Genomic DNA, 27,532 nt, shown 5'->3' on the forward strand with positions numbered 1-27,532 from the left:
GTTGGGAGCTTCTGCACCACAACATCCCCTGGCCGGGCTGTTATTTAGCTGCTCCTTGGTGTGAAGCTGCTTTTGCTTCGTCCTATTCCCCTCCCCTCCGTGCTCCTGCTGCGCGGGTTTGAGGTGGGAGCGCAGGGTGGGGGGCGTGCTGCGGCTTCCCCCCGCCTCCAACCCGCCTCCTCGACAGCCCCCGCGGGAGCTGGGCTCCGGGGGGCTCCGCCGGGCCCGGCCCGGGGCTGCTCGGCGCGGAGCCTCCGCCGGGAGCGGGCAGCACCGGGCGAGGGGCTCCCTCCTCCGGCCCCGCCGAGCAGCGCGGCCGGGCCGGGGGCTGCGGGGTCCCCTCGGATGGGGAGGGGACAGCGCATCACCGGGGGGGTTCTAACAGGGGCTGCCGGGGCACACGGGGTGACGCCCGGGGAGGGGCTGCCGGGTCTTCCCGCACGGGGCCGGGTTACCCGTCCCCTCCGCGTCCCCCCCCCCGCCGCTACCCCCCGCACACTGCGGTTCCTGCCCCCCGGCGCCCCATTGATGCTCCCTGTTGTCCCCCCGGGCCCTCCGCTCCAGCCAACCCGCCCCGTTGCTAAGGGGGGCCGTGGCGCTGCCAGCATCCGGGCCCCGCCGCTGGCGCCTGCGCGCTGCAGCCCCTCGCCCACGTGACTTGGCGGGAAGATGGCGGCGCCCAGGGGCTGGCGTGTCCGGCGCTGAGCGCGGCGGGGCCTTGCGCTGCGGCGGCTGGTTGCTGTCGCTCATTGGTTTCTGTCGCCGCCATGTCGCGGCTTATCGTGAAGAACCTCCCCAATGGGGTGAGCCCGCCGCGTCGTTGCGGAGTCTGCGGGGTGGAGGGGGCCTTCGGGGCCTAGAGATGGGTCTGAGGGGATACGCCGGGGGCCCGCGGGCAGGGAGAGGCCCCGGGAAGGCAGGGGGTCTTCGGTGTGATGGGGATGGGGATGAGCGGGGACCGAGGGGGTCGTCGGTTCGGGGGGTGGGGAGGAAGATGTCTTGGTGGGGCAGCAGGGAGATGCCCTGGGGGAAGGGGTCCTTGTGGGGGAGCGGGGAGGCACCCCCGGGGGTAGGAGGGTGGCGGGGAGATGCCCCGGGGAGGCAGGAGGCAGCTGTGGGGAATGGGCTGGGGAGGTGCCCCAGGGAAGGGGAGCTGGCAGCCTCCCAGGGTGGGGGAGCAGAGCTGGTTGTGGCCACTGTCCTCCTCTTATTACCTGGGAGTTGGGGTGCAGGCGTGCACTGTGGTGCTCTGCCGCCCTCCAGGTCCCCTGCGGGGTCCCACCATGCCTGCGGTTGAACTGGGGGCTTGATTGTGGCAGGTCAGTGCTGCGGGGCCCCGGGATCCCCGAGAGCTGGGTGCACCCTTTAGCTGTGGGGATATTGCAGAGAGAGGTCTGTACGTATAGTGTATTCATGGAGCAGGTAAAGCAGCGTGGTAGCCGATGTGTGGGGTTTTTCAGTATGGCCACCATACGGTGTGGTTCCTGCAGCACTTCAGAAGCCCTCTGATGGCAGATGTTTTGCTTTGGACGCAGTGTCTCTCATTGCATTGCTGATTTGCCTTCCTGTTGTCTGTCCTTGTTTCCCAGATGAAGGAAGAGCGCTTTCGGAAGCTCTTCGCCGCCTTTGGCACGCTGACCGATTGTTGCTTGAAGTTCACCAAGGATGGCAAGTTCCGGAAATTTGGCTTCATTGGCTACAAGTCTGAAGATGAAGCTCAAACGGCACTGAACCATTTCAACAGAAGTTTCATAGACACTTCCAGAATCACAGTGAGTCGATCTTTAAAAGTATCTTCTTTTGATTCTTAAGAAAGTTTGTTGTTGGAGATTTTGGTAGTCTTAGGGGTGAGCAGCCAGGGGCCAAGAAAGCCTAGAGATTAAGTCCTCTGCAGCAAAACAGCAAAGCCTGATGCCAGGTCTCATTGCTGGAGTCTGGAGCAGGTACACGAGTCAGATGGGCTGTGCTCGTGCACTAGCAGTGTTTTCAGTGCTGGTTGTAACAACGGTGTCAGGTTTTGAGCTGTCATAATCTGAACTTTAGGACTTGAGGTCATTTTTCATTTAAGGTCATTCATCTTGCTGTTCTGGACAGAACATGATTCATGATAAACAGGACAACTTATTTGACTGTGTTTAAATGAGCACAACAAACTGTTCCCCATGTTGACTGAACATGTAGCTCTGGGCTTTTAAAATTAATATCTATATGAAGTTGCCTGTTCTTCTCCTGCACACGCACCCTCCATCGCGTCAGGGTTATAAGAAGAGTTCCTGAGTGAGGCTTATCCAGCAGTTATAGCACCGGACTGTTGGACATATGTTTAATTAAAGATCCAATTCTTTTCAGGTAGAGTTATGCAAGTCTTTTGGTGACCCTTCAAAACCCAAAGCATGGAGTAAGCACTCTCAGAAGGCCCCTGCCTCAGAAAAAAAGACTGAGATACCTGAGACAAGTGCAGCTCCTGCAGGCGCAAAGAAAGTGAGTCTTGTGTGTTTCCTTGAGGCTCTGATGTGTGTCAGTGATGTGGCAGAGAGAAGGGTAGCCTGGTGTGTGGAGAAGGGGACAGAGTAGCTGGGACAGTGGATGTAGGAGTCCTGGTTCTGATATTTTCTGTCCTAGGATCTATGTTCACTATAGTGTTGGGTTACCTGAGAAATTATCTTGGCTGTGCTTCTGATAAGCCTTTCTAAAAATGTTGGGTTTTTTTTTTCCTAGGATAAAAAGAAGAAAGATCCAACAGAAAACTTAAAGGAGGTAAGTTGAGGTGAAATTGCAATCGCTACGTTCTTGCTAGCTTGTATTATTGGACTAGATGATCTTTCGAGGTCCCTTCCAATCCCTAACATTCTGTGATTCTGTGATTAAGAGCAAGAGCTGAATAACTCTTTTCTGTACTGCTTCCCGCGCTGTTAATTCAGGCAAAGTCATTTAACCAACTCCGTGACAGTCCAGTTTTACTGTATGTCCAGGTTTCTTGGGGATAAAATTATAGTATCAATTTTCCGTTACATTTTGTTTCAGTTTGTGGCCAGCCATGGTATGGTGATCGAGGCCATTAGCAGTAAGCCAGGGCAGCTGCCCCAGGCTGGCCCACAGGTGTATTCTATAACATTAACATCTCATTCACTATAAATGGGAAAGCTACGGGGGTTGGCTGGGGTTTCTTTGCTCTCCTCTCCCTCTTTCTCCTTCTCCTCTCATCTCAACGGTTGCTATCCCTGGAGGGACTTGCCACCGCTCTATGGTATAAGTATAAATTTGTATCTTTTGTATTAGTGTCAATATTGGTTTTCTTATTTTATTAAATCTGTTTAAATTTCAACCCACGAGCCTCCCTCCTTTTTCCCAATTCCCTTTCTCAGCTGGGCAGGGGACATTGGGTGATAGAACAACTGGTTATTGTTTAGCCCTGGGTGTGGGCTAAGCGGAGGCACTGTAACAAACTGTGATTTTAACAAGCCTAACACTGGGGACCAATTTTTTAATTCTCAGCTACTCCTGTGGGAGCACACACTGCATCCAGGACAACCCTGTTTCAACAGTTCTGATTTTTAACCATGTGTGAGTTTTGTCACGTTTAACTTGTACATTTTTTCCTTTAGAGTTTTGTTTTCTTCTTTAAAGTGCTTTCTAAACATCAATTACAAAAAAAGAAAGAGTAGGACTGAGAGGTCTTGGGAAGACTTTAGTCACTTTTAAGTGCTCACCTTGTGAGTGTAAAGTGGGCTTTTTTTACATTACTGGAAATGTGATGGTGTCTTTGAATTCAAACTCGCTACTAGCTCTCCTGTGCCTGCCTTCACAGCTTGTCTGCTTGGTTTCTTTTTTTAACAGCTGGGAGAAGACAAAACATTCCAGGAGTTCTTGGTGGTTCACCAGAAACGGTCTCAAGTGGCCACTTGGGCTAATGACACTTTGGCAGAGGGACCCAAGAAGGGCAAATCAAAGGCAGCAGCTGATTATCTCAACTTTGATTCGGATGAGTCTGAGGAGCTGAGTGAGGAGGAGGAGGATGGGAATGAACCCTCTGAAGATGAGGAGGAAACTAAAGGTACCGAAAGGAACGATCACCCTTTGCTTGTCTTTGTCTTGGTGAATGTGAGAGTTGGTGTGCTGATAGGACCTAACTCTGAGTCCTGCCTCTGAATGGAGACGGTGTCATCAGGAAGGTGGTTTCTGAAGCATGAGACTCATTCTGTGCACTGTGGATGTATGGACGTTTTCCCAAATTTGGGGAAATGTGGGAAATGCAGCTCCTGGTATTAAGAGGATGGCATTTGTGCTTTCCGTGGGCCCTTGAGTCAATGCCTAGGAAAGAGTAACAGGGCAAACATCTGCCTCTCTCCCTTAAATACTCTCCTAGCCAACACCTGCTCTCATCTCCAGGATTTGCAGAGCTGGATGTGGTGTCTTTTTATTCAGTAACCTGTAGCTGATGTCTGTGAACTTGTCTGCTCTGCCTTTGATGGATATTTCTGGAAATGCTGGTGTGTCCTTGGGCCCTGACAGAGCTGATGGGAACAGACAGAGTTCAGTAGCTTGGATCCTGAAAGGAAAACTGTATCTAGTGGTGTAGTGGGGTAACTTAGAAGACTGAGAAATATAGGCTGCAGTCAGGTGTTTATCTCAGTCTCCACTGTCCCTGCACCAGAGATTAATGTGGTTTTGGAGCCTTTCTCCCTCCTTGCATGGTATTTCCTTATGCTGTTCTTTTGGAGCAAATGCCATTTCCCTGCTGCTTCTCACCTCTCTGGGTAACTAAAATGATCAGTTGATCTTTGGTGGGGAGGAGTGTTTTGGCAAAACAGCTTCCTCTGTCCTTTACCCTGCAAAACTAAACTGAATAACTGAAAACCTTCTCTGGGGTCTGTCCAAAGTATTTAGTTCAAATTGAGACAAAATACTCTGCCATAGAGTTCCTCAAGCTCCTTTCTAATTTGTTTTATATGTGAACTGTTGCTTTGAAAAATAGTGATCCAGACATGTCAGTCTGGAATTGCTGAGATAAAATTGCTCTGCTATTCTCAAGCCTGAAAAGGGTAGAGGAGAGGAAGGTGATTCTTGTCGTTGTGTCTGTTCTCAGCTTTTACCTGGCTGAGGAGAGAGCAGCAGCATCTGTGTGCAAAACTTCTCTGGTCTCTCCTCTCTGACAGCAAAGAAAGGAGGGAAGAAGGCAGCTACCAGCAAAGACCTCTCAGATATGGATTACTTGAAATCTAAAATGGTGAAGGATTCTTCCTCCTCATCCAGTACAGAGGAAGAAACAGATAGTGAGGAGATGGAAGAGGAAAGTGAGAGTGAGGAGGATGCAGGCATTGCAGAAACCATGGGCACCCACCCAGATAAAAGGGGGAAGCCAAAAGCCCAACAAACACAGCAAGAGACACCAGCGGAGAAGAAGAAAAAAGGATCTGCAGTAGAGGTATAGCTGAATTAGACTTTTGTCTTATCTAAAACAGAAGCTTTATGGGATAGTATGTGTCTGTCAGTCACTCCAGGGATGAGCTGAAAGCTTGAAGTCTGCGGGACCCAGTCTCTCTTGGCTCATGGGGCAGGAGCCATTTAAAGTTTGCTGGATCTTCTCTTCGTGCTCATTGTCTTTGGTGGGGAGGGGGGGATCCGGAGCTTCCAAACAAGTGCTGTTAGTGCCCTTTTCAGAGGCTTTTCTGGTTTTCCTGTGTCCATCTCTGCAGGAAACGCTGTTCTGCAGAGCCCAGTTTTTGGTGACTGGGTTTGACTATCCCAGCCAAACCTTGCACCCTCATCTGGCACCTGCTGCCCAGTCTGATGCAGTTGCGAGAATGTCTTGATATTCTCTCTCACTCTTCAGCCTCCTGCTTGTTAGACAAGACCAGCTTGTTGTGCTGTGACTTTTGCTGGTTTTCACTCAGCTTCTTTTCTTTTTTTTTTAATTTTTTTCCCCATCCTTCTGTGCAGAACCAAGGCAGCTCAGCGGAAGCCAGCACACCGTACACGGTGAAACTTCGTGGTGCCCCCTTGAACATCACTGAGGTAACCTTTGTTACCAAGCTGGGAATGGAGAGTCAAGGGTGTTTTCAGTGTATAACTCGGCATGATCTTTGCAGAGGCTTCTGTCTTCATTTACGGAGCTGTTTTGAGGGTTACATGGGCAGCCAGGGAAACTTTTGAACTGGCTTTGTGCAGAGGTGTTCTGTGTTGCATGTAGTGTTTTTCTAGTGTGTATAAAAAAACCGAAGTCTGAAACCTGCTACTTCCTGTATCTGAGAACTTACTTAAACAATTCCAATTCTTCTCACAGCAAAAGATTCGTGAATTCTTCTTGCCTCTGAAGCCAGTGGCAGTGCGGATAGGAAAAAGTGCCCAGGGGAAAAATAGAGGTAATGGGTGTATGTGGGAGGGGGGTTGGATCTGTGAGTTAGAGGACCTCACAATCACACCTCTGCTCTCTTCATCTGCAGTTCCAAATCGCTGGCTCGTGTCCCCATTCTTACAGACCTTTCTGTGACTTTGCAGCTCACCTGCCCTAGTTGCTGTCCGTAGGATGCTGTGGGCAGAGCAGTGTTGGCTGTGCTCCCTTAGGAGTAGCAGCAGGAGCCTTTTATTGATCTGCCTCCAGAACTTTCCTAAACATCCCAAAGCATGCCAAGGGAAGGTTTCTTCCTCTGGGATAGCTGCAGCAGCACCCGGGCACTTTGCTGACCGGTGTGTGTTGGCTGCAGAGCAGCCTTTAGCCAAGGTGGGCCTCCTGAGAGGCTCTGTGGCTACTGGAGGCACCCATCAGAAAGAGTGTGGAGCAGGTTCTCAGAGCTGGCAGGGAACTTTGCTACATGCTGTTTTCCTTTCATAGCCTAACGGCAGATGTACCTTTTATTTGCTCTTGGAGACACTTGTGAAAGCCTTCTTCAGCTGTTAAATCAGGCTTTTTTGGTTTGCATGTAAAGAATGAGCTTTTAAAAGGCAACCTTACAGTCTGCCACGGCCATTTTCAGGCTAGATTGAAACTTTAATGGGAGCAGAATGCTTTATCTCTAGGAATCTATATTAAAGAAAGTCCAATTCACCCTTAATTAGCCAATTAGTGGTTGCGTGTTCCTCACATGATGCTCAGTTGAACCTTTCCTTCCTCCAAGGTTATATCTTTGTTGACTTGAAGAGTGAAGCAGAAGTGCAAAGGGCCTTGAAGCGAAAAAAAGAATACATAGGTAAGGGCTGTTTGTTCCTTCTCGTTCTGGCTGATGGCGAGGGCAGAGTGCTCAGCTGCTGAAGTGTTCGCTGCGGAAGTGTCTCCCGTTGTTTTAGTTTTTCCCAGGCAGATGGTGGGGGTGGTTTCCTCCGCTCAGCTGACGTGGGATAAACCAGGTGCCCTGTGAGGAGCAGCACAGAATTGGCAAGTGACTGAGCTGTGCGTGTCACTCTTTGGCCCTTGTTTTTTATCATGTGCTTCAAGTGTGTCTTGCTCTTGGTATAAAAATGACATTGTTTAAATCTGGTTGGGATAGTGTAGGGGGATTTGTACAAATGAGTTTGTAAGCCTGTGTTTGAAACATGTTCTTGGCCTAGTCCTTGGCTGAACTGCTAGAATTATATTTGCAAATATCTTAGACAGAATGGGAGTATCTACTTGGAAGCCTGCAGACTAGGTTGGCACAGGCAGGAGCTCTCTGAAAGGAAGGGAGACTGTGTCTAGCAAATATTATCCTGGTTTTTATGAAGACTGATCTTTTGCAGGCCCCCCCCCCCCTTTTTTTTTTTTAAATCAGGCAAATCAGAGTTCTGCTCAAAGCTTGTGGAATTGTAATTACTTGTGTCACTGCTGTAAGCCCAGGCTCTTTGCACATTGATATTTATTGCCTGTGGCCTTGGGAGGTGTCTGATGTGCCTCGGTGTGTTTGTGGATTAGGTGGACGATGCGTTGAGGTGTTCCGATGCAGGAATACCCCAAAAGAACCTGTTACGGCAAAACCTGATAACCAGCCATGGCAAAGAATCAAGAGGGACGATGAGGAAGAAGAGGACTTGTCTGAATCAGGGAGGCTCTTTGTCAGGAATCTTCCCTTTACTAGCACTGAGGAGGACTTGGAGAAGATCTTTTCCAAGTACGGTAAGTATTTGCTGTGGGACTGGGACTTGCAGGGCTACATCTTTCCTTCCTGCAGGCAGAGGTTTTCTTACTGGGTGTGAATGGACAAAGCTCTGTGTCCCACACCTCTGGGGTATGGACTGACTCCCGTCATGTTTATTGCCTGGTGTGTGTGGCTGCTTGGCTTCGAAACTGGTGCTGGCTTCGTGCTCCTTCACTGAAGCATGTGCTGCTGTGTGCATCTGCCCTCACCCCTCTCATGGCATCTCTGATGCAACAGTAAAAGCTCTTGCCAGTCAGTGTAGGCTCTGAGTCCTAGTGGGATGATGAGGAGAAGATAACCAAAAGGACCTGCTGCGTGAAATACTGATCACGCAGGAGATTTCTAGGTGCTGTAGGTAAGAAGTGGGTCTCTGAGATAAGCCCCAAATTCCTCTTCATGTTTGGCATGTCAGGTGAAAGCTTGAAGCTTCCCTTTTCTAGCTCAAAGTTGAACAGATTTAAGATTGTCTTGGCTTTAGAGTGTCCTGGGAAGGAAAGAGGGTTGGGTTGGGGAAATCTTTCCTCCTGACTGAAGGTAAATGCAGCTGCTCAGAGCTTGCCTGGTTTGTGTCATGTGTCAGAGCCCTGTGAGCTGCCGCATGGTGCACAACTGGACTTGGGGTGCTTTTCTGGGCCTGCCTTATCATTCTGCAGCCAGCAGCTCCTCAGCCGGGCTGGCAGCTCGCCACACACTCACAGAATCACGGAATCAACCAGGTTGGAAGAGACCTCAGGGATCATCGAGTCCAACCGTTGCCCTGACACCACCATGTCACTAGACCATGGCACTAAGTGCCATGTCCAGTCTTTTCTTAAACACATCCAGAGATGGTGACTCCACCACCTCCCTGGGCAGCCTGTTCCAATGTCTAATAACCCTTTCTGAAAAGAAATTCTTCCTAATGTCCAACCTGAACCTCCCCTGGCGAAGCTTGAGGCTGTGTCCTCTTGTCCTACCGCTAGTTGCCTGGGAGAAGAGGCTGACTCCCACTTCACTACAGCCTCCCTTCAGGTAGTTGTAGACTGCAATAAGGTCACCTCTGAGCCTCCTCTTCTCTGCAATATCCAGAGCTGCTCTGCTCTCCCTGGCTCCCCTGCTTCCTGGCTTTGCCAGGAGGTGCCAGTTCAGAGCGTGTGGTGGCTGTGTGAGGACGTCTCTCACGGAAAGGCCTTGCCTTTTGCAGGACCCCTCTCGGAAATCCATTTCCCTATAGACAGACTGACCAAGAAACCCAAAGGATTTGCTTTCATCACCTATATGATTCCTGAGCATGCGGTGAAGGCCTACGCAGAAATGGATGGGCAAGTGTTCCAGGTATGGTGATTGATGGTTCTACTGTGCTGTTGGACTGCGGCTGGTGGGAATATTTGTTAGTGACGTGGCCAAGTGTGTGCTTCTGTGCTTTGCTGGAAAGGTTGTCTTCTGCCTTGCTGTATGGGAACACAGTTGCTTTTGGTAGAGCAGCCTGGTTTGAACAGCCTCGCAGGTACCAAAGTCTGAGCTAGAGGTGGAGGAAGGAGATCTGAGTCTCAGTCTCTCACATTGTGTGGCTACTCTGACTTACAATAGTGTCTGCTTTGGGAAGGCAGGTTTCCTCCTTCCACCTAGGCTGCTTGACTAGGAAAGGTGCCAGAAAATTTTCTCCATGCTGCTTAGTTCTAGTTCATGAACTTCTGCAGGTTATTTCAGAGTTGCTGGACCTCTCTCTTCCTTCCTTCTAGGGTAGAATGATGCATCTTTTACCATCCACAATCAAAAAGGAAAAAATCGAAGATGCAGCTGCAGAAGAGTCTTCCTCCTACAAAAAGCAGAAAGAGGCCAAGGACAAAGCCAACAGTGCCAGGTACAGAGGTGTCCTGTAGTGGGGCAAGGCAACACAACCTGCCAAATTCCCAAGGGGCAGGAATGCCTGTGGGGTCTTTGCAGGGGCTGCATAGATTACCAAAGTCAATAAAGCATTTGCTGTGCAGCTCTCTGTTTCCTTTATCTCTTATCTACTTGATTCCTCTGTCCAAGTGGTTCTAGTAGTTCAGTGAGCAGCAGTTGAGAGAAACATGGTTTTCAGTGGCTTTGTGTATGAGTTTATTTCTCTGTTGTCTGACAAAAGTTGGTCTGATGCTGTAATTCTTTAGGGTAGTGGTTTCAGATCAGTTGGGTCTTTCTACTTTAGTTGTAAATACAGGTGGTCAAAACTTGTAGGAACTCTCTCTTTCTGTGACAAATTAGTTTGAAAGCAGCCAATACTTTCAGACTTGAAGGGAAAGGAGTGCAACCTTACTCGCACAGGCTTTGTGCATTTAGGAAACGAGTTGAAAAAAACACGAGTTCCTCTGAGCCAGCATCTGAACTTCCAGCTGTGGCCAGTCACCTCTAGGGAAGAAGAGCAAAGCTGCCTGCACTGCTGCCTTTCTGGTCCCTCTCCAGTCATGCCTCCCTCATCCCGACCCATCTCTAAGGATCTTCTACCCTTTCCATCCTGGCTGCTAATGGTGGCATTCAAAGCTGGTTCTTTTCCCAGGACCATTGGACAGAGAGACACACCAGTGGAAGAAGGGACTGTGTGACCTGGCTCTTCTTTCTCTTTCCAGCTCTCACAACTGGAACACGTTGTTTGTGGGGACGAACGCCGTGGCTGATGCCATTGCTCAGAAGTACAATGCTTCCAAAAGCCAAGTGCTGGATCATGTGAGTTGGGTTATTGATCAGCTGGGATGGGAGATCACTTTCCTATCTGTTTCCTCATGCCCAGGGCCTGCCTGGTCTTTTTGTGCAATAAAACCCTCTGTATATCCACGAACACCACACAGGCTGAGATCAGTGGTGCTGTAGCCTCTCAGTGGTGGGATCTGAGCTAACAATCCCTTTTTCACTGGAAGATAAAGTCACAGTCCCGACTCCCCTGCTCACTCTGCTTTTCTGTGTCTGAATTTTGCATTTCTGCATAACTAGTTGTTGGGATTTTGCACCGTAAAGCTCAGATCCTTTCTGGAAACTTCGTTTTGCCTTGGGAAGCATTCTGACTGCAACACCAAATCTCCCAGCAGCTTCAGAAGAGCTGGAGCATTTTACCTTCAAGCTCTTTGGCAAATTCCCTTTGCATCAGCTTATGAGAGCAGCAGGAACAACAGATGCCCAGAATCTTCCTGGATCAGGCTCTTTGCTTCCCTCTTGAGCTTTGTCACATTGTCAACTGATGTTCTTGCCTGCAGGAGAGTAAAGACAGCGTGGCAGTGAGAGTCGCTCTGGGAGAAACGGAGCTGGTTCAGGAAATTCGCCAGTTCCTCATTGAAAACGGAGTCAGCCTGGATTCCTTCAGTCAGGTGAGATGCCCAGCTGAAGGCAGCAAGGTGGACCTACCTCTTCTATATGATGGCCTAGTCCTAGTGTCCGCAGCTTGCTTTGAAATCAGTAATGAAATCCTTAGCATCTCACAGGATTGAACCCTTACATGGGTTAGGAAATGTTCTGTCTGTTTGAAAATGCCACTGTCCTTGGGATGGTTGAAATACATAGTACGATGGCTTATAGAGTGATGGTCAGCTTGCTGCACACAGAGGGAGTGCTGTGTCTATACCAGGGTGGATCTGGAGCTGAAACCTCCATACACGAGCATTTGTGGAACAAGGAGGTGGTATTGGGGTGTGGATCTTATAGAAAGCGTTTACTAAACGGCTGTCGGCCCTCTTGGATTCTGGAAAGGGGTGACGTGGAGTGAGAGAGCATGGCATGTATCTGAAATCTTCAGTTTGTAACATACTGGGTTTTGTTTTTTTTAAATCCAATTTCCCCTTTCTTCTCCCCCGAACGTGGCAGGCTGCTGGTGAGCGGAGTAAAACGGTGATCCTGGTAAAGAACCTCCCTGCCAGCACGAGCGTAGCAGAGCTGGAGGATGTCTTTGGCAAACACGGCAGCCTGGGCCGGGTGCTGCTGCCAGAAGGAGGCATCACAGCCATTGTGGAGTTCCTGGAGCCAACGGAGGCCAAGCAGGCGTTCACTAAGCTGGCCTACTCCAAGGTGAGCGTGGCGAGGGGTAGGCAGCTGCCTGGAGAGTGCGGATCTTGGCTAGTTGTGAAGCTGCAGAAAGGAGTGCTTGCTACAAACATGAAATGCAGAGGACTTTTGAGGGAAGTGAGTTATCCCAGAGCCACTGCTGTTACCCTCTATCCCTTGGATTTAGGGAGATGGCTGGTGCATCCTTGTGCAGCAGTGGCTGAGTAAGGCTCTCAACCTGCAGAAGACAGCTGGAGGAGGGGGCTGTGGCACATCTAGAAAAGCCTTGATGGCCTGGAGAGGGTTTCTTTTACCTTTCACAATACAGGAGTGCAGTACATGGTAGACTATGGTCCAGCATGAGGCTGGATACAGACTCTCCTTTGGTGAAAGAGTTCAGCCAGCTGAAAAAGCTGCTCAGCTTTTCCACTGCTGTTTGCCATTACAGAGTGAGAGGAAAATAAAGCTGAGAGCAGAGCTTTTTCTTCAGGCCTTGCTCTCCACTCTTCATGTCTCTGCTGTGTTCTCTTTACAGTTTCATTCTGTGCCATTGTATCTGGAATGGGCTCCAATGGGTGTCTTCTTCAGCCCAGCCCCTCAGAAAAAAACCCTTCAGGAGGGCAAAGCAAGGCTGGTATCTGGTAAGAACTTTGACCGTGGGACAGAGACTGGTTGTTTTGCCGCTCCTTTATGTGTAAGGCAGCAATGCTGGTATTCCTGACCCTTTGGTGATGGAACCAGCCTCACAAAGTCCTCTCCATGATCCTCAGGATCACCTGCCCTGTGGTGTATTAGTTGATCATACCACACAAATGTGCTCATTCCTGTTCCTGCCCTCCTCACCTTCTGGATGAGGCGTGGGCAGTGAAGTGCTGCTCACAGCACATGGGTCCAGTTTGGACTGGGCTACTAGGAGCTCTGGGGAGAGCTTTTTGGTCCCGTCTGATCTTGGCAGCAGCTGTCAGGAGAGCGGTAGCTGTTCTGTGTAAGCTGGACCTGATATACCCCAGGTGTGTGTGCAGTTGTGCACTGTGCGAGATCACCATCCCTGCCCGTGGGCAGCCCAGTGTGCCACAACAGCGGCAGTACTGGTCAGCAGTGGATGGAGTGACTGCCTTGCTGGTGACAGGTTCTGGGTCCCTGGGCATATTTCTTCTGTGCTTTTGCACCAAGCCCCGCTGTATGCTTTGTCATGTCCACTGCAAGGAAATGACCCTCCCTACCCGAGTATAACCTGTTTCTCCCCATCCCAGGGGCTGTAAAAATTAAATCTTGCCTATATATTTGAAACCTTTCAAGATCCTTTTAAAAAAGAAAGAGAGGAGGCCAAAGAAGCATCACTTCATGTAGGTTTGTTTTGCTAGAAGATATTTGAGGACTCTGAGCTTTTGGGAGTGGGGAGAAAAGCTGATGAAAAGCCTCTTCCCAGGCTGCCATTCAGCACCTGGGTCACAGGGGAAGGCTGGAGCCAGGGGGAAGGTGGGGGGGCACTTTATCTCCCAGTAACCGAGACGCTCACCTGGAGATAAGGGCTTTAAGCAGAGGAGCTCCTGGAAGGCTGCTTGGGGCTGATAATGGTCTTTGCTGCCAGCCTCTGGATCTGGGAGAGGGAAGGGGGGAGAGGCGCAGTGAACTCCGTGCTCATGAAAGGGCTTCGGGTGGTGACGCGTGGCCGGGTCGTGTTGTGCCAGCCACAGACGGAGGCACCTCTTCATCCCACCCCCGTCTCACTGGATTTCTTCCCTCCCCTTTCCTCAAACAAGCTGCCTTCAAAGGCGATGGGTTCTTCTGTGCCTTGGTGGCAAATACCCTGCTGGCTGTAGTGAGGAGGGTCAGACCACCTGACCACAAATGCGTGGGCTGCGTGGTGCTGGGGGCAGGGGGAGCAGCCAGATGGAGCTACGTAGGGACAGACAGCTCTCGGGATGGAGCTGGGGGGTCTCTGCACAACACTGGCCCAGTGCGGGTTCTCCTTGTATGAAATGAGGGAGAAATAAGCCTAGAAAAATCACCGAGGGGGGTGTTAATGCCAAAGGGAGATGTGTAGTTTGCCCCTTCTGAGCACAGCATCAGCTGTGCTGCAGGGGTTGAAGCTGCTCTAAATGACAAGTGGCCTAGCAAGGAAAGGAGCTGGCAAGTCAGTGGATGAGAGAGAGCGAGAGGGCTCGTGTGTATTCTCTGCTGTCTAATAAGGGCCTAGCCCCACTGCAGTATCCACTTCAGTGCAGGCTCTAACAGGTCTCCCCTGTCGCATGTGCTCAGTAGCTTTGAGGCCTCTTCATCACATTAAGTACAGTAGAAATTATTAAACCGTTTTAGAAGTTGGGAAGAGAGGGAAATGGACGGATGGAGAGAGTCAAAATGCGGTTCCCAAAGCCTCCCTCCCTGCTAAGACCAACCACAAATACCAGCAGACTTGCCCGCTGACCAGCTGTTGTGGTATCCAGGTTTCTTCCCAGCTGTGGACAGGCGCTCACAGCTCCGTCGTGAGCCTCGGGTGCCCCAGAGGAAGCTGTTGTGCTGACTGCTTAATTGCAACTTGATTACTTGGTTTTCTTTTCACGGGTTTATCTTTGCAGACTCCCAAAGCAAGATTTGTACAAAATAGTGTGCGTTGCTATTGACCTGAGCGAGGTTTGTGGGTCACGGAGTATAACCCCATGGCTCTGGAAGTGTCAGTGCTATAGTGAAGCCCTTTAAGACCACGGCCTCTGTGCTGGGTGCAGTTCTTCGTTGCCCTTCAGTGTGTGTTTGGGCTTAACAGACTATTCCTTCACGTGCTGGTGGGGATGGTGTTTCACATCCTGCAGATACACGTTGGCAGGAGATGAGGCTTCAGAGCAGTGCAGAAGGATGGTCAAACAAGTTTGGGGCCCCTTAGTTCAGTAGGTGTCTGGCGAGGTTTGATGTGAGGGTGTCTGAGTGCTGGGGAAGCAGGTTTGTGGAGTTCCTACACTCAAGGAATAGGCGATATTTTAGTTTTCATGGGGACATGTTCATGTACTGTGTGTTGAGCTCGCTGCAGTCTATGTCCACCTACAAAGAACCAGTAGAGAAGTGGCCTGTTCCTGCTGGAGTAGAGGGCAAGCTCCTCCAAAATTTGGCTTTGTTACATCTCACGAAGGGGCTTGTTCTTTTTGTTTCAGGTGATGATGCTGACACAGCTGTAAAGGGCTCAGAGGAAACAGCAGCACAGGAAGAAAAGGAGGAAGAAGAGGAGGAGGAGGAGGAGGAAGAAGAAGAAAGCATTCCTGGGTGTACCTTGTTCATCAAAAACCTGAACTTTGCCACCACGGAAGACACGCTGAGGGAGGTGAGCCATAAGCGAGGAGGGGAGACTGGATTTTGCTTAGCGTGGTCCACTCAGCTGGAGCAGGAGGGGGTTGAATGTGTGGTTGAGGGCCAAACCGAGATGCTCGATGGAGTAAAGTCCTCACTGCCAGCATGGGCTAGAAGAAAGGGCTCTACTCTGCTGCAGAAGGTGAGGGGCAAGCTGTTCTCCACCTCTGTTGTGCTGAGGATAAAGTGTTTAAAGGAGTTAAAGCCAGTATGACCTAGTGGGAGGTGAGGGAGCACTGGATTGTACTGGGACTGGGAACCTCTGCTTTGGGGTTTCAGGCGTCAATTAAGACAAACTTTATCTGAAACAGTTCTGATGGGGTTTAATTCCGCCTCAGGACAGGTGGAGGCAGTGGGAAATCTTTTAAGACTCCTCATTTCCCACGCTTTCTGTAATGCTTCTCCTTGGGACAAGCACTGGTGCAGCTGTGATACTGCTTTGTGTGTTAAGGCAATAAAGAAATAAATTATGGTTTCACTGAGATGTGCTTTTCATCTAAGCTTCTACCAACACTGAGCTGTCTGTGCTTTCCCTCAGCAAACCACTTGGGAGAGATCGTAGCATTTCTAAAGCCGTGTGGGATATTAATAGCAAAACAGGGAAAAGCAACTGGGAGTTCCTGTTTCTGCCACTTTTTGTAGCCATGTGAAAAGCCACATTTCATGGCCCAAGAATGTTGGCATAATGTTATTCTATCCTGGACCTGTGCTCCTCTGCCTTGGGACTGCGGTACCTGGTCCAGTTGGGTCTGGGGACAAATGTAAATGTTCAGAGGAGGACTGGGGCTTGTCATGGTAGGGCATCCCCTGCTACCCTGCAGCCCCTCCTGCATGGCTTTGGAAGGACCCATATTCAAGGGGTATCACAGGAGTCACCTGCCACCAAGGTCCCCCCCTGGGTGTGAGGGTGTTTTGTAACCTGTAGTGTTCCTCCAGAGCCATCCCAACTCTCTGGGCAGTTTCTGAGGCGGTGGAAGATTTCTGGGAATGTATGTATTGATTTCTGTGTGTGTGTGTATATTTGTACAGAAATAATTTTACAAGCCACAGCTGCGCTGACTGCTTGTCAGGTGTGCGCTGGGGGGAGGCGGGCCTACGAGCATTGCTCGAGGCTCTGGAAGAGAGCCACATTGTCACTCGAGTTGTAAGCCTGTGACAAAAGGAACTGAGTCACGTGTCCAAATTCCTTGCAGACATTCTCCAAAGTGGGAGCTGTGAAGAGCTGCACAATATCCAAGAAGAAAGACAAAGCAGGTACTCTAGATGTTGCTGTTCAGTTCCTTCCCTCGGCTGGTTGCTGAGGGCTCAGGTGTGGCATTGCTTTAGCATTCATCTAGCTGAGCATTTGTGTTCTTGTTGGCAAAATCCTTAATATTTCTAGAAGTGTGCCTGTTGAAATGGCTGAAAGCAGCAACCAAAAATACCCTGGGGTTCCGTTGAGAAGGTTAAGCTCGATTGTGGGATTTGTGGAGATGGGGCCTTCTCTTGAGATCAGGATAGAGCAGCCAGCTCCTTCAGGATCACAGAAGAGAGCGGGATGCAAGTTGAAAGGAACCGGTGCCCTGCGATGATTAAACCAGCACACGATATGCTTTATCCGGGATCTTCAAGGATGCCTGGCTGAATACTGTGCTGAGTGGGCTTCGTTTGCCTTCTGCCTGCCAGACTCGAACCCAGCAGCACTGCGGAGTGGTTATGCCTGTTGCATTGACTATACTCGCTTTTTCGGTGGTTGGACAGGGAAGAGTTTGCTTAAGGCGAGCGCTGGCTTGTGTCTTCTTTCTGGATTTTAGGCTAGGGAGCTGCACAGCTTTGTGGGATTTTGCCTTAACAGTGCTCCTCTTGCATGGGATGCTTGAGAACTCTGATCCACTGAAAGAAAAAGAAATAAAGCAAACTCTGGTACTGCTCATGTGTCTGGCTGCAGGCGTGCTCATGACCAGACAACAACACTTGAGCCTAGGCTGATCTTATACCTCCTACCATAGCGAGCCCCTTCTGTCACTGTGGGGTGATCTCTATAGCCTGCTACCGTGGAGGTTTTGAAGGTGGAAACTCAGTGTTATGGTTTTGCTCGTGGATTTTTCCCTTCCTCACCCAGCCTTATTGATGGCTCTCAATGATCAGTGTGTTCCTCAGAAGTGTGGTGTGACTGTGGGTGCTGCAAACCTTTGCTGTGCAGGGAAGTGTGATAGATGTCTCCTCCTTTGGCGTGGAACTGGCAGCTGCCCGCCCAGGTTTATAGAAGTGTTTGCTCCTTTTGCGCCTTGCAGACCTCCAAGGCACTTTGTCTCTCAGATGAAAGACAGGGCTTGTGCTTGTGGTGACGGGAACGCAGCACGTGGCAGCCCAAACTGAAGCAGATCTCAAATGCTCGGCTCCCAGCGCAGTCAGTAACTGACTGACTGTCAAGTGTTGGCCAGAATGAGTTTCTGAAAGGGTTGCAGGTTAGAAGTGTCTCCTCTGGGGACCAAATTGCAACGTGCACATTGCTATCCTGCAACAAAAGTCACACCTGTTCTGGGTAGCAGGCAAATTTTCCAAAAGACGGTCTTCATTTCATGAGGAAATAGTCCCATGTGTAAACAAATGTTTGTGTATCCATTTCTTTTTAATTCTTCTGCTTAATGTCATCACTGTCTCCTGCTAGCTTAATGAGTCCCCTTTCTCTTGCGACAGGCACTTTGCTTTCAATGGGTTTTGGATTTGTGGAGTACAAGAAGCCAGAGAGTGCCCAGAAGGCCCTGCGCCGGCTCCAGGTAAGCTGAAGCATTGCTGGTCCAGATTTCTTTCCAGAGATGGTGGGGAAAGGCTTGGATGAGCTGTGAGGTTCAAAATGTAGCTGGGGATGCCAGTGCTATGAGTTACGTTGTACAGATGCAGAAGCCTCTGAAATGCCAGGTTTGTGAGGAAAGAAGGTGTGTAAAGGGAGAAGACCTCATGCAGAACAGTGTTTCCTAGCACTGATCTAATACGGAGGTGGCAGAAAATGTGAAATGATTGAAATGTAATGAGTTTATTCTGCAAGGTTCCCTTTGCAGAGGTCATCAAGACCCAGGCCCCTACTTGCAATGAGAATAAATATTGTTTAGTATTTCGTGCTGCAGAGTTCAGATCTACCCTCTGTGAATCTGCCATTGCTTTGGAGTCTTCTCCTGCCTTCCCCATGACACAGGCCACAGGGTTTGGCTGCACTCCGAAGGAATAAATCATTCCCTCTGCTGCTAGACCAGTGAGTGATCTCTTTCTAGGCGCTGTGAAGGAATTGCTCTGTGCAATCTGTGCATGTTCAGTGACCACAATCCATGAGGCCCACCTTCAACAGGTGGTCACTTCACATTCCACAGCCTGGGTAGTCTTGTGCTAGATGTGCATTCTCCATCCTTTGGAAAGGCAGAATCCTGGGGAAGAGAGAAGGCAGGACAATGGGTGTTTTGTGTAGGCAGTGGGCAGCAGGGCTCCAGGATATCCCGGCATAGTGCCTCTGCATGTCCTGTGCCCTGTCAGGGCTGATAAGGCGAAAGGCTGCTTGTTTTTGGTGCTGAACTGCAGGAAATTCTTTGAGGTGCAGGAAGCAAGAGAGAGGAGACTTCCTTGCTGTATTGGCTACTGATGGCCAGTGAGACATCCTGGGCTCATTCTGGAACAAATAATAAGACGGTCACTGCCTTGAAGAGTTTGCAGTCTAGAGGGAAAGGAAACCATAGCCCAGGGCAGTGAAGTGACTCAGCTTTGCCAGTTTAGTGGCAGAGCTGAGGTTGATGGACAGCTAGATCAGGGATGTTGGCTGCTGCTTCAGTCAGTCAAGCTGCCTCCAGAAGCCTTGCCTCGGATGAGTGGCGTTCAACAGAGAAAAACCTTGGCAGGGAGAAGGGGAAGAATATATGGGAAAGAGCAAGATGTGAAATGCTGTGCTTGTATCCTGGAAGCTTAGAAGCTGTCGTGACTTTGATTGTTGTTGTTGTTTCTTTGTTTTAACTTCTAGGGCTGCTCCGTAGATGGCCATAAGCTGGAAGTGAAAATCTCAGAGAGAGCTGTCAGGTAAAGCTTCTGTCTCACCTCTGTCACATGGTTATATTTAAGCTGCAGTTATGCTTGGTAGGTTCTTAATTCCTTACCTTGGCATCTCTGCATCATGAGGGATGTCATCAGTAGCGCTCTGACTGTTGAAGACATCAGCCTTTGTTGTGCTTCATTCAGAGGCACTTTAGTCAGTCTTACTTGAAGAGAAAAAAAAATGATGAATAGCTGATGTGAAGGTGCTCGCTCACTGAATGACATATTTCCAGTTAAAATCCCTAAGCAGCAGGCAGCAGTGGGACCCCAAAGATGAGCCCAAAGTGAGAACCAGGCACTTGGGTTTTCTTCCACACTCAAGGAAAAGACTCCTCTAAAACCTCTGCTGTGGTGACAGTTCAATCAACGTTGCAAAATCAACTGATAGCCCAAGTTCCAGTGGGTTTAAAGAGTTCTTGAAGACAAATATTCTCTGGGTAATGAAATCTTTTTAGCCTAGTTTATCAGGGAGAACATCAGCTTGAGAATAACAGTCTGCTGCCAATTCTGATCAAATCAAGACAAATACAGGTGTGTTTTTTTTTTTTTCTTGCTTGGGAAAAAATTTGGATTTAACTTCTTTTGTTTGGGCTGTCAGGTGCTGAGGAAATGGTTACTTGTGGATGAATTTACTTGAAGTTGAGTCCTGCTTTTTAGGGTTTCCTTCCTAGTTTTTATTCAGTACAGAATCTTTGCAGTGCAAAGTTGAAAATTAAGCCAGATGTTTGAAGGTGAGTGTTGGCACCTAAAAACTGTCTTTTAGACACTTGGGAAACTGGAGGAGGTACCTCTGCAATGTCAAAATTTGTTTGAAAATCTGGTCCCTGGGGACCAGAAGCAGTCTGGCAGCTCCCTGTCTGCACTTTGTATTTCAATTCTTTAGTAAACCATTTTATCCATTTTAATTTTTAAAATCCCTGCAATAGGTATCCAGCCTACAATGCAGAATGCTTTGCTTTATGAAATTAGCTGCTGTGTTTTGTGTTAGGGAAATTCTTAGCTTGTTCAAATGCAATACAATTCTGAAGTAAAAAAAAAGTTAAGTAATCTATTTAAAAATTTCATTTGCTATTTTGTAAGCCAGTAAGAAAAAGAATCAAAATCTTACATTAAGCTAATTTTTTAAAAATATATCAAATAATACGTTCTCCTGGCAATTGAATGGACAAGATTTGATGTCAAAACAAAAGTTAGTGGTAAATGTGCGTCCAGGCCTGCTGCCTGACCTCAGCTGAGGTTGCAGTCAGCAAGCTGGAAACTTTGATTTTTCAGATGTAGGATTGAAATCACTTAAATTCATTCCCTCTTGGTGTGTACTGTATGAAATTTCCATTGTGGCCAGTAAGATGCCAGCGAGGGTGTCGATGTGAGCTAGCTGGCTAATTTTTCTGCATTCCTAATTTTGAGGGAGCTGGGATGTGATGGGTGTTCTGATGCCCGGTGGTCCTGACCTGCCCTTTCTGTTGACTTCACAGGCCTGCTGTGAAATCGTCCCGAAAGAAACAAATCGTCAAGAAGCAGAAGACTTCTAAGATCTTGGTGCGAAACATCCCGTTCCAGGCCACCGTCAGGGAAATCAGGGAACTCTTCAGGTAGGAAAGCGCCTTCCATCGGGTCTGTGGAGTGCTCCAGTGTGATTTTCATATGTGATCTTGCTATTGGATTGTAACTATTAGGAGTTTTGTTTTCTTTGTGGAAGTAAACAAGGTTTTTACTGAATGTAAATACAAACGGCTTGGCAGGTTATACCAGTATAGAAGTTCTGCTGGTGAGACAGAGGTCACGTAAGCCAGCATTTTGGCCAGAGCCACTGTGAGCTGTCAGACCCGGTGGCCCATCACCATGCAGCAGCCACTGGCGGAGCTTTGACATCTCCCCGCCTGTCGAGTAAATGATATAGCATTGGATATTTTTTTTCCCTCTTTCCTGAAAGGCGTGCAGCAGCTTTCCTGATGCTTGGCACACCTGGCTGGGGAAGAGCACCGCTGCAGGCAGCTGGTGTGGAAGGTTTTAGCTGGGGCTGGCTCCCTCCTCCATCTGTCTTGCCCGCGTGATGGTGTACCCCTTTCCATCAGGGAGGGAGCACTTACATCTTGCTTTCCCTTCCACGAGCGTTTCGCTGCGTGTGCCTCACCTCGTTGGTGGGGTGTTGCCCTGTGGCCGGCAGCCCTGTGTCCGTAAGAAGCAGGACTCTGCTGCCTGTAATACCCTTTCCAGCAAGAAATAACCTCGTCAGCTGTGACACCTGCCTGGGTAGTGCTGAGCGGTGAACAGGGATTTTAGGATCCCAGCCTGCATTCTTCTGTGTGCTGGCTGATCTCTGTTTGCTTTGTGTCCTCAGCCTTTTGTGCAGTGACTCGTTAAGCCTTGTAATGCATCCCAGAAAAGAGGTGAAACTTTGTAAGATACGGCGTCTTTTCTGCTCCCGGGCCAAGACTCTCTTGCTCGTTGACCCAGGCTGTGGTCCCTGCTCCGCTGCTGGCGTGCAGAAGGAATTTGGGGGAATTAGTGTCCAGCTCTGCCCATCAGATTCTTCCATCTTCAAAATAAGGGTGATAGCTCACCTCTGCAGGGCACGGCGAGGTGCTGTGTTAGGAGGTGGCTTTCCTGTGTGGGTCTGTTGAAGCAGAAGTCAGGCGTTTCGTCAAAGGGCTGTGGTGCTCCTTTCCAAAGGGACCGAGTTGAGGAATCACTTGACCCTTTGAAACCTCCCCAGACCACGCGGTGAAAACTGCCTTGTGAGGAGCCATGGGGTTGTGATTTTTTTTTTTCCTGGGGTGCAGGGGAAATGACACATTTCCCCACACGTGGTGAATTCTACCGGCTTTATTAGTGTGTGATGTTCTCCTGGCTTGACCACAGGTAAGGACAGTGGCTCCCACATGGCTGGTAGTAGGCTGTTTTCTTGCAGGGTGTAAGGTGGTGGGGAAAAAGCTGTGTGTTCAACCCTGGTTTTGGGGTGAGCTCTGGGGATTTAACTGGACACAGACCATGACTCGTCTCTCAGAAGCACGTTGGTGGAAGCATGATGGTAGGCACAATGTGAAGATTCCTGTAGAAGAGCAAAAGGTTTTTCTTTCTTATGCTGTGTGGCTTGGATGCTTTTGCCTCCACGCTGCCCTGAGAGGCCCTACTGAAACAGGGCACAAAATCTGGGCTTCCAAGTTACTGCGCTGAGTTTTCTTAGCACATGGGGCACTGCTAGTTTCAAGCCCAACACTGTGTGGCTACACACGTGACCTTTGTAAAGCTGGAGCAAACAAAACCAGGGGGATTTATTTGCCTTCTAGGGCCCTGGGTTAAGTTCAAGGAGCTGGGAGGCTTAAGTATATCATGAGGATAGACAAGCCCTGCAGAGACGGCGGGGGTTTTTGGTGTGTTTTTTTCCTCCTGTCTTGTCTAGCACCTTGGTGCTGTGGAGAGGAGGGGGCGAGGAGCAGTCTGATTAATCTTGCAGGGAGCAGGCAGCTCCCAGCCGCGTGCGCCGCTGACAGCGTTCTCGGGCTGGCGCGTGAACATCCGTTTCATTTACCTGGGATATTCAGAGATGTGGTTTTTATCTTCAAAACAAAAGCCAGCGGCTTGGGGGGGACCCACAATCCTCCCTCCACCCCTGCCATCCCTCCTTCCCTTCAGAGCGGCTAAAACAGGGCATGATGGAGCGCTACGAAACACTTCATCCTCCTAGATTGCTTTTGGGTGGTTTTAAATCAGATGCCTTTGCTCTGGAGCTTTGAGCTCTTTCTGCATTTAGGAACCTGTCGTATTTGTGTTTCGTTATTTATTTATTTGAAATTGAAAACAATTCCTTGGCAGCGGGGGCAGCACAGACGGCGTGGCTGCAGGGGGCACTCTTAGCTTGCCCAGGAAAGGCTGGCTGGGGACCACTGCGCCGGGGACCGCCAGCTTGGGGACAGCAAGGGACCGCCAGCCTGGGGACCACCAGGCCATGCCACTGGGCATCGTCGTGCAGGGCAGCAGCCCTGGGCCCGGGGAGGGTGGGAGGCTTTGCAGGGCGAGCATCTCCTCTATTGTTTCACATGCTCAAAAGCCACTTTCCAGCCCCGCAGCTGATGATGTCTCCCAACCTGCTTCCTTCTGTGCTGGCTTTTTTTTTCTTTTTGCAATTGCCTGGGCAGGAGGAAAATTAATAAATAAATATACATATGCACATACTGTATATATGTGTATTTATTTTATATATAGTGTGTGTATGTATATTTATTTATATATGGCGTGTGTTGTTTAACCCCAGAAAAATACATATATAACCCCAAACAGATATTCCCATGTGCTGAGCTTTGTCAGGGAGCTGTGTCTTCCTTTTCACATGGATCTGCAGTAGGTGTTAATGACACTGGCCCAGCAAAACAAGGCAGTTGGGTGTTTTGAATAGTGAATTTTTGAAAGCTGCTGTGCCTGTGCTGCTCAGCACTGGCGGTTCAGGAAATCGTGCCCTTGTTGTCTTTACACTTTTTAAGACCATTGTTTATGGATCCATCGCTTAAACACTTAGACTCGCCCTGCGCCATCGTTCATGTTCTTACAGCAGTCGAAGGCGGACTGTGGTCTGGAGGTGGTTGGTGACACACATGCTTCTCATCGCACAACATGTCCTCCATCCCAAGCACCAGTGGGTTTGGGGAGCCGCCTTCCCCAGGAGTTTCCTCCCACCCGTCCCCGGCAGCGAGGTGGACCCCTGGGAGGAAGGAGGCCAGCCAGTCCCTTGGGAAAGGTCTGTGAGTGGGTGTAAAACTCAAATTGGTTTTTCCCCAGGCTCATAGTTTGCAGGAGGTTCAAAGCAAATGTGTTTCTTTTAATTTTGGAGTTGGAGGGTATCGAATTCTTGGGCTGGAGAAAGATGGTCCTTAATTTTCTCTGTAGGGGAGTCACGAATGCTCTGGTTAACAGCTCAAGTCTGCAAAATAAAGGTCTTGTTGCGGGCCTCCATGAGCCTTAGGTGCTGCCCACCTTCCACGCTGGACCCGATGGCTTTGCTGGGGTGTGTGGGGCTGGTTCAGAGCGTGTCTTGCCATGCTCTGCTGGAGGTGTTAGCCTCTCTCGCACCCTCGGGGGACTTTCTTTTTTTCCTGAGACCCAATAGGTGTTATTTTCTTCAGAGGGAGAAATGCTTTTCAATTATAGGGGCTGGTTTTGGGCTAGGTGTGAAGATTTAGCTTTTGTGGGTGTGTTGTTTTTTTTTTCCCCACCCCATTTTTGTTCTTTATTAGATTCTACTCTTATCTTTACTACCTGGAAAAATAACAAAAGACAAATGGTCCTTAGTTCTTTCCAAAGAGCCATAGTTAGGGGAGGAGAGACAAAGGCACTGATATCCCATGAAAGCTGCTAATTTTTGCTACCAAATTGGGGGGCTTTTATGGCAAGATTTTTTTTTTCAAAAGGATGTGGCAAGCTGAATTGGAGATCTGTGAAAGGCCACATTTTCACAGATTGGAGCTCTGGCAATTTCTGAAAATTAGGCTCCTTTAAAATCTATCACATTAGATCCATGCAGCCTTCATTGGGAGTTCCAATTAACTGTTTGTTTCATAGCATCCTCTTCTATCCTCCTCTCCCCTCTCTGCACCAACTTTCATGGATATTAAAAATAAGGCTGTTTCGCAGTTGGCATGTAACATTTCAAGGAGATGTGTGTTTTATTTTCCCCAGAGGGGGAACGATTAGATTTAGAAAAAGACTTCTTAAAGATTTCTACCCAATCAAACGCAACCTGAGGGATAGACACTGTAGAAAGTCTGCCTAGACTTTGATGTACCTGACGCTTGTACTACTGAAGGAAGGAGTTATTAGGGTTACATCTTAAGTAAGATGTTTTGGGCCTGGCGTTGTTTTCTCTTTTCTTTGCAAAAATATATCAGAGAACTTATGATTGGATCCGTATCTATAAATTCTCCTAAAATTCCAAAGATCATCACTTCCAACCCTCTTCTGCCAATTGTGGTAGACCCATATTCTGACTTTCCTATAAAGAAAGTAATGCTGCTGCTTAGGAAGACCTTCAGGGGTGGGTGTCTCTTTATTTTAACTACTTTGCTGACTATTTTCTCTGTCTTGACAAAGACGTGGCATTTATTGCAGTGCCTGGGACTGATTAGGAGAAAACAGATCTATTCCCTCTGATAGAGAGGGTAAAAGTGAAGACAGCCAGTGGGACAAGACTTTGGAGTCATGTCTCTTCTAGAAGAAAAAAAAAAATCTCTGAAGAAAGATATGGTGGATAAACTGGCAGAGGTATTTTTTTTTTAAGGACAGTCTTTATGAAGTTAATTTTATAAGATGATGCCTTTTACTTCTTCTGACCTATTATAATAAAGTGTAGTTATCAGAATGGGCTTTTCATTTCCCATTATAAAGGACATGGTGGTATAATGAATCCATCTGCCAGACATGCTTGCTGTTCACACCTTTCTCCCAGTAATGGAGTCTACATGACTGTAGACAATTTCTCCTTCCCAGAGTAATGTTGCCCTGTTGAAGCTGTGGAAATCTTTGCTACTGAAAGGCAGAGGAGGAAAAAAATTAGTCCCTTCATAACATGTGAGTTTGTTAAGCAAGTGCTGGGCAGTATTAATTAGAATATTCAGTGCAAACAGCCCTAGGATGCCGTGCTGCAAGCATCGCTCGCTGAACAGTCTAAGGTCAGGTTGCTCTGCAAGTGATGCTTTTGCTTTTAAAACCCTAGATGTTGTGCTAGAAATGTTTTGAAATCCATTGCTGCTTCCTCTTAGCTGCTTAAAATTTTCCTTTCCATACTGTCCCCGAATGGTCCATGAATGTGGGGGAAGCTGCAGAAGTTGCAGTGAGCACCTCCCCGTGGTGTATGGGTCTGCTGGGGGTAGGGCAGAGGCTGCGCAACTGCAGCCGGGGGAGATGAAGCGGGTGGGTGGGATGTTGGGGAGAAGCCCCAGGAGCTGCTGAGCCCACGCTGGAGGTCTGGTCTGGAGACGGTGGACAAGCTCAATGGTGCCCAGCATCCATGGGTGCGCTGGTCTGCCTGTTCCTTCTGCCATCCGACCACATCAGCAGATCTGTCCTAGGAGCGACGTCTCCTCCTGCTTAGCTCCTTACTGTCTGCTGGGGGGGATGTCCCCCAGCATGTGCTGTGCCCTCCTGTGAAAAGCCAAAGTGTGGATTTTTCTCCACTGTTCAACAGCTGGAAATGCCCCGCAGCACCCTAGAGAGCCTAGGGAAGGGCATGTGCCTTGCAAACATGATTGTGCTTCACAGGACTGTAAAACTTCCTATTTATTATGCTCCTAGCCATTTACAATCAAAACAAAATTAAATTGGCTTAGATAAAATATTGAGAATATTATTTGAGGGGCAGGGGGACAGGGCAGAGTTGCTAGATGTGCAGGTGTTGGGCTACAGTACAGGTGGAAGGAAGTGGAGTGGGGTTCATTCCCTGTTCATCTGGATTATATTCATGACCGGATTAAGCTGCATTTCTGAGTCATTTTATCAAGATGGTCCAACTGTCGGTGTGCAGCTAGATGCAGTCTGAAGGACTCAGAAGAGAGAGGGGTAGCTGTTTGGGTGATGAGCAAAGCCCACCACCTAAATGTCTCTTGTCCTACCTGTGTGTAGTTTAAAGCTAATAGTTTCTGTTCCCTTATCAGTGAATAGAGAGATGTTCCCTAGAGCGACATGCCACCCCTTCTCCCCAGGAGGCTACATCTGCCGAGGGAAGAGCCTCTTGGCCTTCTGCAGTCTGGTGCCTCCCAGCAGCCTCCCTTGTTGCTTGGTGTGGAGTCAGGTGAACAAACTCCTGTACTGGAGCAATCTGCAGATGAGAGCGCCTGGTCCTGTGGGGTCCAGTCTGGATACCTTGCTCAATTCTTTGCTCGTGTTACTCAGGCCAGTATTGATCGCTCACTTAATGACCTTTGTGGGTTGGGGCTTAGGTGCCTCGGAGAAGAAACACAACTCCTGAGAAGGATTGGGAGAATAAGTGTATAAAAGAAATGCTCAGATGCAACAGTAATGGGGCTGTGCCCTGCCAGAAGGTGTTTGTG

General features: G+C 49.0%; 1 protein-coding gene across 1 annotated transcript in view; it reads left to right on the forward strand.

Moving 5' to 3' along the window:
- Positions 1-653: 653 nt before the first annotated feature.
- The window catches only part of RBM19 (RNA binding motif protein 19), a 71,224-nt gene continuing 44,345 nt past the window's right edge, over positions 654-27,532 (forward strand). Inside the window, exons 1-21 of the mRNA XM_068412455.1 lie at positions 654-803; positions 1,590-1,772; positions 2,350-2,481; positions 2,719-2,757; positions 3,838-4,054; positions 5,157-5,425; positions 5,941-6,015; positions 6,284-6,362; positions 7,116-7,187; positions 7,886-8,086; positions 9,292-9,422; positions 9,830-9,951; positions 10,697-10,793; positions 11,318-11,428; positions 11,922-12,122; positions 12,634-12,739; positions 15,245-15,411; positions 16,631-16,691; positions 18,117-18,196; positions 19,423-19,478; positions 20,969-21,085. Of these exons, the coding sequence (XP_068268556.1) occupies positions 768-803; positions 1,590-1,772; positions 2,350-2,481; positions 2,719-2,757; positions 3,838-4,054; positions 5,157-5,425; positions 5,941-6,015; positions 6,284-6,362; positions 7,116-7,187; positions 7,886-8,086; positions 9,292-9,422; positions 9,830-9,951; positions 10,697-10,793; positions 11,318-11,428; positions 11,922-12,122; positions 12,634-12,739; positions 15,245-15,411; positions 16,631-16,691; positions 18,117-18,196; positions 19,423-19,478; positions 20,969-21,085 (2,552 nt within the window). The 5' untranslated portion in view covers positions 654-767. The remainder of the gene's footprint in view (positions 804-1,589; positions 1,773-2,349; positions 2,482-2,718; positions 2,758-3,837; positions 4,055-5,156; positions 5,426-5,940; positions 6,016-6,283; positions 6,363-7,115; positions 7,188-7,885; positions 8,087-9,291; positions 9,423-9,829; positions 9,952-10,696; positions 10,794-11,317; positions 11,429-11,921; positions 12,123-12,633; positions 12,740-15,244; positions 15,412-16,630; positions 16,692-18,116; positions 18,197-19,422; positions 19,479-20,968; positions 21,086-27,532) is intronic.

This window comes from Nyctibius grandis, chromosome 14 (genome assembly GCF_013368605.1).
Source record: "Nyctibius grandis isolate bNycGra1 chromosome 14, bNycGra1.pri, whole genome shotgun sequence".
Taxonomy (NCBI): domain Eukaryota; kingdom Metazoa; phylum Chordata; class Aves; order Nyctibiiformes; family Nyctibiidae; genus Nyctibius; species Nyctibius grandis.